This window comes from Neofelis nebulosa, chromosome 9 (assembly GCF_028018385.1).
Source record: "Neofelis nebulosa isolate mNeoNeb1 chromosome 9, mNeoNeb1.pri, whole genome shotgun sequence".
NCBI classification, from domain to species: Eukaryota; Metazoa; Chordata; class Mammalia; order Carnivora; family Felidae; genus Neofelis; species Neofelis nebulosa.
This window is the reverse complement of record NC_080790.1, coordinates 40,053,300-40,070,010: the sequence shown is the minus strand read 5'-3', so window position 1 is coordinate 40,070,010 and position 16,711 is coordinate 40,053,300. Positions and strand designations below refer to the sequence as shown.

General features: G+C 42.4%; 2 protein-coding genes across 3 annotated transcripts in view; one reads left to right on the top strand and one right to left on the bottom strand.

Annotated features, from left to right (window-relative positions):
- Window positions 1–14,057, bottom strand: part of POLR1A (RNA polymerase I subunit A) — a 75,163-nt gene extending 61,106 nt beyond the window's left edge. The window contains exons 1-6 of the mRNA XM_058683426.1: window positions 13,865–14,057; window positions 10,779–10,983; window positions 9,512–9,661; window positions 6,640–6,747; window positions 5,513–5,598; window positions 5,289–5,392 (exon numbers count right to left, since the gene is read on the bottom strand). Coding sequence (XP_058539409.1) covers window positions 5,289–5,392; window positions 5,513–5,598; window positions 6,640–6,747; window positions 9,512–9,661; window positions 10,779–10,983; window positions 13,865–13,941 — 730 coding nt within the window. The 5' untranslated portion in view covers window positions 13,942–14,057. The remainder of the gene's footprint in view (window positions 1–5,288; window positions 5,393–5,512; window positions 5,599–6,639; window positions 6,748–9,511; window positions 9,662–10,778; window positions 10,984–13,864) is intronic.
- Window positions 14,058–14,367: 310 nt separating this feature from the next.
- Window positions 14,368–16,711, top strand: part of PTCD3 (pentatricopeptide repeat domain 3) — a 29,043-nt gene continuing 26,699 nt past the window's right edge. For both annotated transcript variants that reach the window (XM_058683442.1, XM_058683443.1), the window contains exons 1-2: window positions 14,368–14,502; window positions 16,653–16,705. In XM_058683442.1, coding sequence (XP_058539425.1) covers window positions 14,402–14,502; window positions 16,653–16,705 — 154 coding nt within the window. In that variant the 5' untranslated portion in view covers window positions 14,368–14,401. The remainder of the gene's footprint in view (window positions 14,503–16,652; window positions 16,706–16,711) is intronic.

The following is a 16,711-nucleotide window of genomic DNA, read 5'->3' as shown; positions in this document are numbered from 1 at the left end:
TTCAGGAACTAGGGCTCTAGGCACTTAGATAATTAACAGAGAAAAGCAACGTGACCCTTTAGTTTCAAAACTATCAACCTCTTCTGGGATACAATGACCGAAATTAGGCATTATTCAATTTTCCCTCTTTATGTACTTATCAGCACAGACACTGTGTCTTGTCTGTGTTCCTAGCATCTGACACAATTATCTAGCATACAGCAGATACTAAATAGTCACTGGCTCAAATATACATATTCGAAACATCCTACAATAATCTATACTTATAAACCCCACCCTTTTGCCTTTTCTACACTTTTAAGATCCAGCTTCATTCCACCTCCAATTCCCCAATTAAGTTTATGATCTGCAGAGGATATGTCATCGCAAGTTTTTAGAGCAATATGAAACTTGGATAACAATTAGTAGATGCAGCATAATTTAACTAGTCTCTCTTAATAGGCATTTAAACCATTTCCTATTTTAAACTATTTAATACTGTGGGTATGTCTAATTCTTAAAAGAAAGTCGTGAAAGTGGAACTGCTAGGTCGAGGAGTCCACACATTTAAAATTTTGATTCCTATAACAGCAAAACATTTCAATCAATTAATGCCACAGAAGGGAAGTGTGGGTGTGCAATGAAGAGAGCTTTTGACCTTCAGGGGTAACCACAGCATTAGAAAGCTATGTATATTCAGTGGGAAAACACAGATTCCATTAAGCTAAACAATTTGTGGGCATTTCTGAAAATGACTATCTGAACTTCCTCTCCTACTAAACAGGTTTGAAGGGCTGAGGAAGATCAGTTGAACTTGGCAGTACTCCCCAGCTCCTGTCCCAGTAGCTACCAGTACATGACACACTCCACTGCAGTTTCATTGCTGGGAAGGCTGACTAGAACTAGGGTTGCTCGTTCAGAGGATCTTAGAGTCAGAAGAAATCTGTGGGATCTTATCTCCTCACATGGGCTAGACCATCCTAACATGACACTTGTACAAAATGATTTCTGCCTGGATGGGGTTTCAGAACATCCCTACCATGGGTTTCCCTCAGCTGTAAGGGCTGCTATGTGACAAAGGGGTTGGAAGGTCAAGTAACTCGGGGAAGACTGGATCATGGCGGAGTGTCTTGGCTGTAAGGATTCTCATTTAAAATTTTTTTTTTTTTTCCAACGTTTTTTATTTATTTTTGGGACAGAGAGAGACAGAGCATGAACGGGGGAGGGGCAGAGAGAGAGGGAGACACAGAATCGGAAACAGGCTCCAGGCTCCGAGCCATCGGCCCAGAGCCTGATGCGGGGCTCGAACTCACGGACCGCGAGATCGTGACCTGGCTGAAGTCGGACGCTTAACCGACTGCGCCACCCAGGCGCCCCAAGGATTCTCATTTTAAAATGTTAATGTGCATCGTGGGGCTTGAGGAGCATTCAGGAGCATAAGCAGAATTTTACAAGCTTATGGTGCTCCTCATGGGATCACTACTACATAGCAACCATAGAGGCACAGGTCTCACAGGATGGTTCCCTTTGGCCAGGAACCCTTGTTCGGAATGCTCACCTGCTTCCGTATCACCTGCTCCCTGGAAGTTACTGACCTGTGTCACCTGCAGCCTTCTCTGAGAGCAGAGGGTACGTGGTCTCCACCTTGGCACTGTGCTCAGCCATAGGCATGGTCTTTGGCATGAGGCTGTGTGCCCAACAAGTAAATGTTTGCTACGTACTGAAATCCCAATCCTGGAACCACTGAAAACTACAGTCAACTTGTTTCTAATGCATAGAATTTTAGGAGGCACCACCATATTCTCATAGCCGCAGTGAAAGATTACTTCAGAAGAATGCGTTTGGTAACGGCAGTGGAAGGCTCCTTAACTGCTAGACATTTGCTCCCAAGAAACAGTTATCTTCTGGAATGCTGACTATTTTCATTTTTAATCTATGAACATTTTCTAACGCGTCCTAAGGGCTAGAACAGCAATTCCCAACCTTAAAAATGGCTTCAAGGGCTGTTTATAGAAAAGATAGGAAAATCCACCTTTGTGGTTAACTGTTAACCATTAAACAAAATTTAACAGGCTTTCTAAATGCAGTGTGGTACCTTGGATTTGATCCTGGAACATAAAAAGGACGTTACTGGAAAAACTGGAGATATGCAAATTAAGTCTGTAGTTAATAGTAGTGTACCAATGTTAATTTCTTGGTTTGGACAAGTATACCCTGGTGATCTGAGATGTTACATTAGGGCACACTGAATAAAGAGTACACAGGAGGGGCACCTAGGTGGCTCAGTCGGCTGGGCAGACGACTTTGGCTCAGGTCATGATCTCACAGCTTGTGAGTTCGAGCCCTATATTGGGCTCTGTGCTGATAGGTCAGAGCCTGGATCCTGCTTCAGATTCTGTGTTTCCGTCTCTCTGCCCCTCCCCCGCTCACACTCTGTCTCTCTCTCAAAAATAAATAAACATTAAACAAAATTTTTTTTTTTAAAAGAGTACACAGGAACTCTCTATACTATCTTTGCAACTCTTCCTTAAGCCTAAAATTAGCCTAAAATAAAAGGACACAGATAAAAACCGTGTCCTCTCAAGTCTCATGTGTTAAAATCCTAATTGCTCCCATATGATGGTATTGGAGATGGAGCTTTTGGGAGGTGATTAGGTCATGAAAGCAGAATTCTCATGATTGGGATTGGTGCCATTTTTTTTTTTTTTAGAGAGAGAGAGGGCGTAAGTGAGGGCAGAGAGCGAGCGAGAATCCCACAAGGGAGGTGGGGAGAGACAGAGAGAGAGAGAGACAGAGAGAGAGAGAGAGAGAGAGAGAGAGAGAGAGAGAAGTGGGGCTCACCTGGGGCTTGTCCTCACCCAAAGCAGGGCCTGAGCTCACCCCATGTGGGACTTGAACTCATGACCTGAGTTGAAGTCAGATGCTTAACGACAGCCACCCAGGTGCCTGGGATTGGTGACCTTATGAAAAGACCCCAGAAAGCTCCCTTGGCCCTTTCTGCCATGTGAGGCTACAGAGAGAAGGCAGCTGTCAATGAGGAAACAGGCCCTCACCAGTCACCAAATTTGCCAGCACCAAAATCTTGGACTTCCTAGCCTCAAAACCCGTGAAAAATAAACGTTTATTGTTTATATGCCACCCAGTCTATGATATTTTTGTTATGGCAGCCAAATGGACAAGATAGTTATTTACTCCAAGCCTTGCCAGAGAGTCCTCAATGTAAAAGATTATACATCTCTAAGAACAGAACTTATTCCCCTGCCTAGTCCATGTTCTTGAGCTCTGGAATAAGGTTTAGTAACAATATGCTATGGACTTTCACTCATGAAATCTCAACTGTGGGCAAGAAGTTTTGTTATTGCCATGTATAGAGTTGAAAACAAAGCTCCAGGAAGTGACCTTCTCTAAGCCACTCAGCATAAATAGCAGAGTATCAGTCACAGGTTATGCTTTTTCCATCCAGGCACACTGATTGCATCACAAAAATGAGCAGTTAACATCTATAAAGCACAAACTATAGGACTACAGGGGGCAAGCACTGGTCTTGGTTCTTAAAATGGAAGATCTTATCTAATCTTCACCACCTCAAAAGATAAAACAAAAAACACATTTAAACAATCCTGTGGCTACAAAAAACCCCAGAAGACATACAGATACCACAGATACATAAAAGATGCTTAACATCACTCATCAGGGAAATGCAAATTGAAAGCACAAATGAGCTATCACCTCACATCTGTCAGAATGGCTAAAACAAAAAGACAAGAAATAACAAGTATTGGCAAGGATGTAGAGAAAAAAGAACCCTTGTACACTGGTGGTGGAAATGTAAATTGTTATAATCACTGTGGTAAAGAGCATGGAGGTTCCTTTAAAAATTAAAAATAAAAATATCAGGCTCTTCGGTGGTTCAGTTGGTTGACTTTTGATTTCGGCTCAGGTCACGACTGCACGGTTGTTGAGATTGAGCCCCGTGTCAGGCTCTGTGCTGAGCGTGGAGCTTGCTTAAGACTCTCTCCCTCCCTCTTCCTCTGTCCCTCCCTTGCTTGCAAGCAGGCAGACTTGTGTGCACTCCCTCCCTCTCTCAAAAAATAAAAAATAAAAACAAAAATACCATGTGACTCAGTAATTCCACTATCAGGTATTTAACCAAAAAAAAGAAAAGAAGATTTGAAAAGATATATTCACCCCCATGTTTACTACATCATTTACAATAGCCAAGATACAACAGTAACCGAAGTATCCATCTATAGATGAATGGATAAGGAAGATGGGATGAAGACATATACAATGGAATATCATGCAGCCATAAAAAGGATGAGATCGAACCATTTGCAACAACATGAACAGACCGAGAGGGTATTAGGCTAAGTGAAATAAGTCAGATTGAGGAAGGTAAATACCATATGTTTCTACTTATAGGTGGCATCTAGACAAAAATGAATAAACAAGAAGTACCAGAACTATAAATATGGAGAACTGATGCTTGCCAAAAGGGAGGGGCGGGTTGAGCAAAATAGGTGAAGAGGATACAGGTTTCCAATTACGGAATGAGTTTAGTCACAGTAATAAAAGGGACAGCACACATAGGGAATACAGCCAATGATACTGTAACAGCGTTGTATAGGGACAGACGGTAGCTATACTTGCCATGAACATGGCATAATGTATAAATTTATCAAAGCACTAGTTAACACTTGAAAGTAATGCAACATTGTGTCAACTACGCTCATGTAAGATTTTTCTATATAAATAAACAACGTTAACAGTAGAAGTACTAGTCTCTCAAATGTTTTCCCAAGTACCCCAATAGCAGATCAGAGCTGAGTAGGAGACACTCTACTCCAAGAATCTGAGTACACAGCCAGAAGCAGCCTGTAGGAGGCATTAATGTTCTGTGAATGCTCAGTTTTCCTCTAAAACTCACCTACAGTTTTTACACTTTACTTCAAAATAAATCCACACTTCTTTGACAATAAAATGATTCTAAATATCTGCCAAGTGGATTCCTTCTTCCTCAAAAATCTTCCAGAAAAATGACTGCCTGAGGCAAGACAACCTCATTCAGCCCATGGGGCACTGCCTCATAATGTAGGTCAGCCTGTCAGTTCTGCATGAGAGGCGAGGGATGAGCACTAACCAGGGTCCCCTCCAACCATTAAGAGGCCTGGACAGCACCTCTGCTGGCCCGCCACAAACACGCAGGTGAGAAACACGTGGTAACGAGCAGGTATTCCCAAAGTTTGAGACACACCTGATTGCCACATGTGAAACGTGTCCAAGGACCTCCCAGGGCCCAGCCTGCTTACCCAGGGGCTCTGTGTCCTTCTGGTCAGCTTTCCTGTGCACCATGGCTGGATATGTGATGGTCAGTTTGCTGTTGTGCTCCTTTCGGACAACTGACCGTCCAGTCCTACGTATGAGAACGGTTGTGATTGAGGAGAGAAAAACCTCAACAAGACACTGAGTAACAGCTGTGAGTGACTGGCCAGAGGCTTCTGGGGAAAGGGAGAGACAAGAGCCCAGTACTCACTTGCAGTGGGGACATCGCTTAGCACTCATGTGTGCCTTCCAGAAGGAAGCAATGAGTTTGCTCCTGCTCTCACAAACATTTTTCACCTGTTGAGAAAGGGCAAAAAATGTTGCAGTACGATTTCGTTTTACTACATTCATTCATTCGTTCATTCATTTACTAGATTCATTTTACTATTTCACTACAGCACATACTCATTTTATGATTCTTACCTTTTTTTAAAAAAGGAGTAAGCTACCCTCCTAAACATTTTCCACAGAACCCTAATATAGCCAAACTCTACGAATTACTGAGTGACTTCTTTAAGGCTTAAATTTCCTCATCCATACGTGGGATTAAGACTGACTACCTCACCAAGCTGTTACTAAGAGATCATGAAGGGGTGGGGGGGGGGGGGGAGGAGCCGTGGAATACAGTAAGTCCTCAATAAATGCCAGTTAATTTAAAACAAACCTCTCTGCATGCAGCCAGTATACCACCCCTGCTACCTCCCTCAGATGGACATCAGGGTCCTAAGAAAGGCATATCCACAGTTAAGCTACATAAAGGGGACTGAGCCTGGCTGCAAATGAAACTTTTTCCTGGGTGCTTCTGTAACTTCGCTAGGATTCTACCCCAGACCAATTATTCAGAATCTCGGGTGTGAAATTTGGGCATAAGGTGAGCTAGATTCTAAGATTAGTACTTCAAAGATTAGTACAGGTTGATTACCTATGCCATTCGTTCAACTGTTGAACAAATTAATACTTACCCAGGTGCTGTAGGGGCGGGGGGTGGGTGAGGAGGTAGCAACAGTTTAGTGTTTGAGAGAAAGAAGAAAAGAACACAGACACCACTCTCAAAATGAGACAGTATTTCACAACCTTGCTGGACATTGTACCTAAACCACCTAATTTCATCTAATCCTCTCATTACTCCTGCAGGCAGGCATTAAACAAGAGTACACAGAGGCTCAGGGACAGCAATGTAACTTACAATGTCACAGGCCTCTAAGAGGCAGAGCTGGGATTCGAATCCAGGTCTGCTCTGAGAAGCAAAAAGTATATACAAATTACAGCGCAGAGGGAACTATGATAATTATACCAAAGACCAAGTGTTATAGGAAAAGAGAGAGATAGGTAACTCACATGTGCACCATGGGATCCCAACAGATTGTTCTGTACAATATGGGTTGTATATTGTTCTAACTCTTCTTGAATTTCGAAGGCAGTAGGATCAGCGTTTTCTTCTAGAAACTGAAAAACAAAGCAGAAAACCATACTATTGAAATAAGCAAGCGTCTGATTGCAGCATCATGGGGCCAGCCTCTCCCAGGGTGGGAGAGTTTAGTTGAAGAGAAGGGAAGGAAATTTCACACCGTGTTGTATTTACAAAACAGTAAGGCAACACTGCTGTTAAAATAAGTAAATAATAAAAAAATCAAAGAATATCCGGCTCTGAGAATGTAGGCTATTCAGACAAACCGAAAACTGAAAAGAACCAAGATAGGACACGATACTCCAAAAAATTTTAAAGCTCTGAAAAGCTGAGAAGACAGTGAGGAACCAGCCAGACTGAAGCAAAGCCAGGAATCTAACAGGTCGCACAGCACAGGGCCATGTTTGCTCTGGTGCAGGGCTGCGGCACTGCCCAGCTCCAGGGTGGCCCTCAGTGCAGTTGTGTCCCCCTGTGGAAGGCAATGACACACTTCTGTGATGCTCCCTGGAGCTGTACAATACGGCAGTCCTAACCTTGGGAGCATTTTCCAACTCACTCATTTTGAACTTCTTATTCTGAAGGCCTCAAAGGATGAAGAGGACAGAAATCAAAGCCTGGAGTTAGTTCAAGGACAGAAGTCCACCACACAAACACAGGAAGCTGGGAACCCAAAGGGTTACACCCTTAGGAACCAGACTGGGCCTGATACAATACTGCAGCCTGGATTCCAAATGTCTGGGCAGCCTAGGGAGCCTTCAGCTTTGAGGCCTATGATGGTCCCAGGCCACTGTGCACATGGCAGAAGCAATAGGCATCCTCTCTGGAGAAAGGAGTCCTAGCCTAGGCTTCAAATTATTCCCACCAATAATTTTCTAATTACTAAAAAAAAAAAAAGAAAAGAAAAGAAAAAAAAGACGAAGAAAAAGAAAAACCTTTCAAAAACAAGCACACAAGGACAGAGGAAAGAGTTGAGGTTTCTGGGGACTTGGACAGTAACTTGACAATGAAGGTGACTATATGGGTGATGGTACTTTGCAACTATTTGTTAGACTGTATGATTAATGCATTTCTGTGTGTATAGTTTACTAAAGAAAATTTTTTAAGATAGTAATCATCATGAATAATTTTATGCCAACAGATCTGAAATTTTCGATGAAATGGACAAATATCTAGAAAAAATAGAACTCACTCTGAGTAAAGTTTTAAGAAAATCCTTCTCTCTCTAGGACATATGTGACTTTGGATTAACTTTTTTGGCTTTGTTCCCTGGAAGTCATGTGTGCTTACGTGTGCACATGTATGCGTTATGTACTGAATCAAATCAAACTTCCAATTCCAGTCCAATACCACAGGATTAATTCTGGGCCTTTTCTCTTTCATGTATCTGTAACTCCCTTCTCTAATAGTATGAAGTCTGGCCTACCTTATCCTTAAAATATGTACTTACTGGATCAATCTCCCTCCCTGTATGTAAACCCTCTCCCAACAAGGCTGCCACCCCTCCCATGTATGGCTCTCACTCGACTTGGGGTCGCACCCCGCACCCCACTCTAAGCCCCCCTCCTTGTGGAACCCTCCTCATCCTATGTAGGTGCTCACATCCCTCACTGGGCCATCCAGGATGGGTACCTTCTGACTTGACTTGCACACTTGCATACTATGCTGAGCTTTTATCCTTAAATAGACATCTTCCTCACCCTATGTGACCTCTGATATTCCATGTCGGGCTGCCCACACATGCAGGTATGTTCTCCCCTTGAATGCCTGTCTCATCAAGCTTGGGCTCTGACATAAGGCCACAGCTCTGTGTAGAAGCTCTGCCCACCTAACGTCTTTAAGACTGAATTATTCGGGAAAGGGAAGTCGAAAGGAAAGGTAAAAGGTTTCCCTTGTGACAAGAAACAAGACAAGAATGGCTGCTATCCCTTCAACACAGCAGTGTGGCTCCTAGCCACCAAAATAAAGAAAAAGAAATAGAACATGTAAGGACTAGAAAGAAACAAAACTGCCAAGATTCCCAGATGATAGGCTTATGTTGAAAACCAACAAGAATTTATAGGTAAATCATTAAGAATGATACACTTCTGCCAGGTGGTTTCATAAAAAAAAAAAAAAAAAAAAAAAAAAATCAGTAATATTTTGATCTAGAGACAGAAAATGAATTTTACATAAGATACTTACAATAGCACCAGAAAATCTGAAGGATGTTTTTCTAATGAAGAGAAAAATGTCTCTGTGATAGATTTGGTGGCCCCCCTGTTATCCAAGTAATCAAACTCAGCATTACCAATAATAAAACAACCTGACAGTATGTGCCTCCTGAAATGACACGAAGCATCCCCATATGGTATAGGTTGTATTCTCACCAAAATGTGAATCTAGTAAGGAAAAAGTCAGACAAATCCAGAGAGTAAGAAATCCTACAAGACAATGGGTCTGAAGTCTTCAAAAAAAGTCAATACCATGAAAAACAATTTTCCACATTAAAACATCCCTACATTAAAACAGATGAAAGAAACATAATAATCCAAAGCAATGCGTAAGCCTCCACTGGCTCCAAGGTCCAGAAATGAAACTCACTGATGGCTAAAGTGGTATTAAGATGTTGTTTTCATGAACATTTCATCAATTTCTCTCACGGCTTCATGTTTTCACGCTGAGCTGTTGGTATCTAGTGAGAAGATGTAAAAATCAAACGTTCTGGTGACTTATGATGACGAATCTCAGGGACAACACACAAATAGCTATGCTCTGAACTGCTTCAGCTTGCCTGACTGCCACGACAGCCACCACCCCACCTACCCTGTTCAGAATTCTCTCAAGCTCGTAGACTGCTTGTAGGGCCCCGACTTCCAGAACTCGCAGCTGGCAGACTAAGAGGTGAATCACAGCCCGGGGGCAGGTCAGCATGTGACAGTTTAAACAGGAGCCCCGGAGCAGCAGGTAGAGTTTCTGAAGAGAGGGAATAAGAAGAAGCAGGATAATTAGAGACACAGTTCGTCAAGGTAATATTCAACGTACTTAAAGTTTTTGTTAGGTAGCCAGTTTACTCCTTTGAGAATTCCACTTCACCTAATGTACCTGGAAAGGCCTCTGTGGCCCTATGAACTACATAAATATTCCCCTCTATTTCTTGTTTCATGGTTTCATTTTAATTCCTTAAAAGTTGAAATTTAGTTTGGGTCTGAGTTAGAGAGCTACCTTCATATTATTTAACTAAGTACCAAATTCTAATTTCAGTATTTAAATATTTAACTTAAAATATTTAATATTTGCAGGATGCCTTGCTGGCTCAGTATGTGGAGCGTGCGACTCTCAATCTTGGGGATGCGAGTTCAAGCCCCATGTTGGGTGTAGAGATTACTTAAAAATAAAATCTTTAAAAAAATAAAAAAAATATTTAATAGTTTAGTTAATAGAAGTTTAGTTAAATATTTGGCATTTAACCAAATACTGCATTTAACTAAGACGATTCTCTTTCCTCAATACAACTAACAGACCAAAAAAAACACCACGTATACTGTCATCTGTAGAGTTTGAAACAAATCCCGGAGGATAGGCTAACTGACATAAAAAAGCTGAAAATACACAAATAGGACTCTAGACAAGAGCTTCATTCTTAACTCACTGTCTGGTCTTCTGGGCTTTGCTCATCTTGCAACCAAGCAAGAGCTTACAAATCCATCAGAAGAGCTCAGGGAGGCTTGGAGAACTCCAAAGTTTTCCTACTGCCAGGGAGATTCTGCCTGGATTTCTGAAGGGCATGAAGCCCCTGAAACAAAGTGTAGGGGATGAATTCAAATGCTTTTTCCTCCTATGTGAACAGAGCCAGGCTATGGCTCTTTTCAACTGGAATCAAACTGAAATTCATTTAGTTAGGGCTACAAGCCAAGTTGAATTTACTGGATTTGGCACCTTAAGGTTTTAAATCTCATGGTAAAAAGCACTTTAACTCTGTGTCTGGAGCTAACCTCTTTAGGCACCTCTTGTGAGGCCAGGAGTGCCACTCACAAATCCCACCAGCAGCTCTGAGACCCACGTGTACAGGGCAGCCCAGGGCAGAACATACATCAAAGAGGAGAGGGTTATACACTGTAAGCGGAAGCTCAATGTGGCCCAGGTGGCCAGGGCAGCTGTTGAAGTCCTGCACACAGGTGGAGCACACCTCTTTGGAATCCGCAGGGCCCAAAGCTAAATCGTACAGGCCGTTCACTGATGGGTTTCCCAGGCTGTCCAGGTAACGAGGGTTCGTAATGGACTTAACGCTTAATTTCCTAAGGAAATAAAAAAGACCAAGGGAAAATGAAGGTTACCCAACTTCTCAAATGTTTTTTTTTTTTTTTTTTGGCACTTCATAGCTCAATGATGATTCCACATTTATTTCCTCAGACATGCTGACAGCTTCAGAGGGCAGAATCTGTGTATGCCTTGCTCACCACTGTAGCTCAGCACTTAGCCTGCACGCTGCATGTGCTCAATAACTACGTGCTGAATAGGTAAGAGTGGTAAAATATGTAAAAAACAGATTTAGTGCAAATCTTGCACTGAGTATAATGGGGAGTATTTACAAAAAGTAGTTAAGTGCCTACCACATGCTAACTGCTTTACAAGCAGCATTTAGTCTGACTTCACCCCCTGTGACATGAGCATCGCTATATGCATTTTTCAGAGGAGGAAACTGCAGCTCAGAACAGTTAGGTGATTTAATCCAGGTGACACAGCCAGGATGGGGGGGGGGGGGGGCGGGCACGGAGGAAAGAGGCAGGATATTGACAACTAACTCTAAAGCCCACATAGTTCAGTAAAGAGAAGATAACCCCATAATTCCCATATGCAGAAGTAGTAAATTGAAATTAAACACAAATATGCAGACCCTTGAGAAGTATAACCTAAGTTATACTAAAAGTTCACTTAACTCAGCCTAAAAGTTATACTAAGTTCACTAAAAGTTTCATCACTGTATTTTGTGTTTGGTTTAAAGGGGGCTCCCACAGAACTCCTAACTACTTTTACCAAAGTACATTCATGCCAAGTTTGCTTTATAAATTTTTTTTGACTTTGGAAATAAAGACAGTTATCCAAATCTCACAACCTAAAAAAAAAAACAACAAAAAACACTGTTATTATTTAGCATTAAATGAGTATTTTTAGGTAAATAAAATTCTTTGGAAACATAATTCTTAAGGGCTATAAAATCTTTCATTATGTAGCAATTAATAATTAATTTAACCAAGCTCTATCGTAAGTAGGCTTACAAAACCTATCTGCATAAAGATTTACACAGGATACTCCAAACTTCTAATCATGTCCTAGGAATATAATTATTTCCTCAGTGAACTGGAATCCCTGAATCAAAGGGTACAAAATGTTTGAAACTACTGATATATTCTGCTACCTTGCATTCTAGAAAAGGTGGGTTAATCGTAGATTGCCAGTCTTAACTAGCACTGAATCTTAGCACTTAATCTTTCCAGGGGCGCCTGGCTGGCTCAGTCAGTAGAGCATGAATTCCTGATCGCAGGGTCCTGAATTCGAGGCCCACACTGGGCGTGGAATCTACTTAAAAAAAAAAAAAAAAATCTTTCCAAATTTCAGGTGAAAAAATGCTACTCCACCATACATTAAAGTTTATATATTTATTTTGAGACAGAGAGAGCACGAGCAGGGGAGGGGCATAGAGAGAGAGAGAATCCCAAACAGGATCTACACTGTGGAGCCCAACTCAGGGCTTGAACCCATGAACCATGAGATCACGACCTGAGCAGAAACCAAGAGTCAGATGCTTAACCAGCCGAGCCACCCAGGTGCTCCATTTTAATTTTTTATTACAATATTTCTTTTAAACTGCTTTAGTCCTTTACTTTTAATTAAAATCTTAATGGTTTCATTATTGTCACGAGCTCCTTACACATGAGGACCTTAATCTTTTACTATAATGGTGGCAAATATTTTTCTCAGTTTATAATTTGCCTTTTGTCATTTTTCACATTAAAGCTTTTTTTTTTTTTTAATTTTTTTTTTCAACGTTTTTTATTTATTTTTGGGACAGAGAGAGACAGAGCATGACCGGGGGAGGGGCAGAGAGAGAGGGAGACACAGAATCGGAAACAGGCTCCAGGCTCCGAGCCATCAGCCCAGAGCCTGACGCGGGGCTCGAACTCACGGACCGCGAGATCGTGACCTGGCTGAAGTCGGACGCTTAACCGACTGCGCCACCCAGGCGCCCCAAAGCTTTTTTTTAAAATTAAAAAAAATTTTTTTTTTGAAAGAGAGAGAGAGACACAGCATGAGCAGGGGACGGTCAGAGATTCAGGGGACGGTCAGAATTCAAAGAAGACTCCAGGCTCCCAGCTGTCAGCACAAAGCCCAACAGTGGGCCGAACTCAAGAACTGAGAGATCATGACCCAAGCCAAAATTGGAGGCTCAACCAATTGAAACACCCTGGCGCCCCTCACATTAAAGTTTTAAAAATTCTTTAAGTTTCCTTGAGATATAGCTCACATACTACACAACTCTTAAACTGTACGCTCAGTGGTTTTTAGCTTATCTACAGAGTTGTACAATCATCACCATTAGTCTATTTAGAACATTTTCATCCGTAGTAAAACAAACCCTGTATCCATTAGAAGTCATTCTCCCTGTCACAGAAATAAAAGAACCTAAAAACAATAAGGTCCTGCAAATAAAGTTTCGAGGGTGTGGCCAACAAATGCTACGGTGATCAAAATGAGGACTTAAGAGAGTCCCTTGATTTAGCAACTGGGCAGACAATATAGGGGGTCCTAGCAAAGAGAATATGTCACTTAAACTGAGTCTTGAAGGATAATCATTTTGACAAATTGCGTTCTTAACCACGTCAGGGGCATTACAGCAACTGTGCAAACGCTAATTACCAAGGAAACTGATGGATGGGAACATTGCAATGTGGGAACCTTCATCCCCCCAGCGCAAACTCTAACCTAGCCCCACCGGGTTCTAAGAGACAGTCCACGCCAATCCACGACGTTCCCGGAACTACGGGTCCCAAAAGGCCAAGCGCCACACAACCACTGACTCGGAGGATAAACTGGGCGCAAGACCTTTTGGGAACAGTAGTTCATGGCGCCAACCTCAACAAGCAGGCTCTGCATGCTTCCTCCCCACCATCTCCTTACTTGAGCTCGTCGGCCGAATACATCCCGAAGGAAATGCCCTGCAGCCTCCGCCAGGGCATGGTCTTCGAGCCCAACATCCTTCACGTAAGCTGCGAGTTCTGACACCTAGAGAGAGATTCCAATGACCACGGGCAACTTAACTCAGCCTAAAGCCCGCAGCCACCATGTGATTTACATTCTGCTTACGCGCGAGAAAAGCTCGCTGGAATGAGATTTACGTGGACGAGACCACTTTCACGGTAGGGGGGGAAGTAATTTGACGACTTTCGCTCATTTACTCACCCTCTTATTTTGAAAATAGCGAAGAAATAGGTCACTAAAATAATCGTTTTGGAAAATTTCTCCGAGGAAAGCGAGGCATTTTGATCTTTTAACTTCCGTACCAAAGTCTTTCAAACCACGATCTTTTAACCTATTTCTTGATTCATTTTGTCTTGTTCCGTCTCAGCCAATAGCCGAGCTATTCCCCGCCCCCGCTATGGGGTGATCCTGAAGGTCACGCTTTCCCAGAATGCTACGCGAAAAAAGAATCTAAAGATGGCGGCGGTAGCGTCGGGTCTCTATGTCGGTGTCCGCTGCAGGCTTTGGCTGACGCTGACGGGCCAGTGGACGGGTCTGTGTGGAAAGGCCCCCAGCAGGTAAGAGACGCTTGGGAAACCCAATAGAAAGACCCCCCCCTCCCCGCCCCGGCCAACCTCGTCCTGTGTATCAGCTTTTCCCTAAGAGCTGTGGAGCTAGGGACGATGGAGTGGGTTGCGCATGCGCGGTTTCGCGGCCATGTGCTTAACCAGGTGCGCGTAGCTGGAGTCCTGGAAAAGGGCCCCAGACTACTTTGGTACGATGTTACTTCTTGGTTGGTTGGCTTACCCTGTTGTCGTGGAGCTTACGTTTGAATGTGCTCTAGCAACCCCTCCCAAGTTTTAAAAATAGGAAATTATGCGTCCTTCTTTATTTTCACCAAATAGGGGAACTCTGAAGATTTTTCCCAAATTAAAGCAGTTTATGAGGGCCACTGTGTGCTGAATGTTGTGGGGATGATTGGCTTAAGAAATTATCCAGGTCTTCAAAAACGCAGGGAAATCTAAAAGATTTGAGCACAGCCTTTGGGTTGCTGTGATTGTTACACCTTGGAATACGTATTTAATACTTTTCACTAAATACAAGTAGTGGTGTAGTGGAAATAGAGTAACTTGTAATGGAAAGTTGGGAAAAGCCCAATTTTGGATTCAATGTTTGCCATTTCTTGAGTAGGATAATAGACAAGTTTTTTGTAGAGTGGACCTCGTAATAACTGAAAAACGGTGAGAGATAAGTGAGATGTGTAACTTATAGTGTACGTTTTATATGCGATACCTTCACTCAACTCTGCTCAAAAAAGAGAAGACACCCCACCTGATACTGTGGAAGCCTTCGTACTCAATCGCAGTCCTTTTCTTCATAGTGCCACTGTTGACATTTTTCTACTCATTTCCTTTGCCTGACAGCAGCATCTCTCCCTCTGTATTCACCCACAAGACAACAGTGGTCTTAGATCCTAATTTCATGAAAAAGCAATTGCCAACTCTCTCTGAGAGTTGATCCCTCTGAAGTTGATCCCCAGCAGAGAAGTATTGTTTTCGAATGATGCCTGAGACCAGATTCCAGTAGAGGAAGTAGCTTTGTGTTTAATCACATTTTGTCAATTTTGTGAATGGTACCAATCCAATGTAGGAAGGGAATACACAATAATAGCGCCCATTACTGTGTGATATTTGACTATTTCTTACTGTGATCAGAACTTTTCTTTTTCGTTTTTATTTTCTTTTTGAGACAGGGAGAGACAGAGCATGAACGGGGGAGGGTCAGAGAGAGGGAGACACAGAATCTGAAACAGGCTCCAGGCTCTGAGCTGTCAGCACAGAGCCCGACGCGGGGCTCGAACTCACGGACCGCGAGATCAGGACCTGAGCCGAAGTCGGCCGCTTAACTGACTGAGCCACCCAGGCGCCCCCAGAACATTTTAAAACTCATGGGTCATGGGTCAGTAATTCTAAATTTTGTGTAAAAAATAATAGCAGTTTCAAGTTTAATTTAGGACATACATATTTGGCAAATTCTTGATTGTTGGATGAAGTAGGATGAAAGGCTATGGTGATCTTAGTTTAATAGTTTATCATAATTGCTTCAAGTGGGATAGTCTTATTATTAGGGTGTTATTCGTATAAAATCAGGGACTCGTTAAATTGTTCCTCTTAACCTCAGTGTTTCAGATTCCCAAAGTTGAAAGTCCCTTACATTTCAGGGGCGCCTGGGTGGCTAAGTTGGTTAAGCGTTCAACCCTTGATTTTGGCTCAGGTCATGATCTCACAGTTCGTGGCATCCAGCCCCACATCAGACTCTGTGCTATTAGCACAGAGCCTCCTTGGGATTCTCTCTCTGCCTCTCCCCAGCTTGAGCATGTGCTCTCGCTCGCTCTTTCTCTCAAAATAAAATAAATGTTTTTTTAAAAAGTCCCTTATATTTCACATTTGCTGCTTCAGTTCAGGTGTTACTGAGATTTTTTTTTCCTGATTCTATTTAATAAGATTGCCTGATTTAAAACTGTTGACCATTATTGTATCCATATGTCTATTTTGTAATGGTTTTGAACATGTTCTTCAGGCCGTGTCTTCTCAGTGTGCATTGACATGAATTATCCAGTCATTTTGACCCATGACAATTGGAAAATTTGGGTTCAAAATGCACATTGGTGGAGGGAGGTGGGAACTTCATTAATGAGTACCAGTTACAGGGCTTTTATTTTTTGCAGATTTTATTCTGGAAGTGCAACCCTCCCAAAGATTGAAGGAGCTAATGTAACAGGTATAC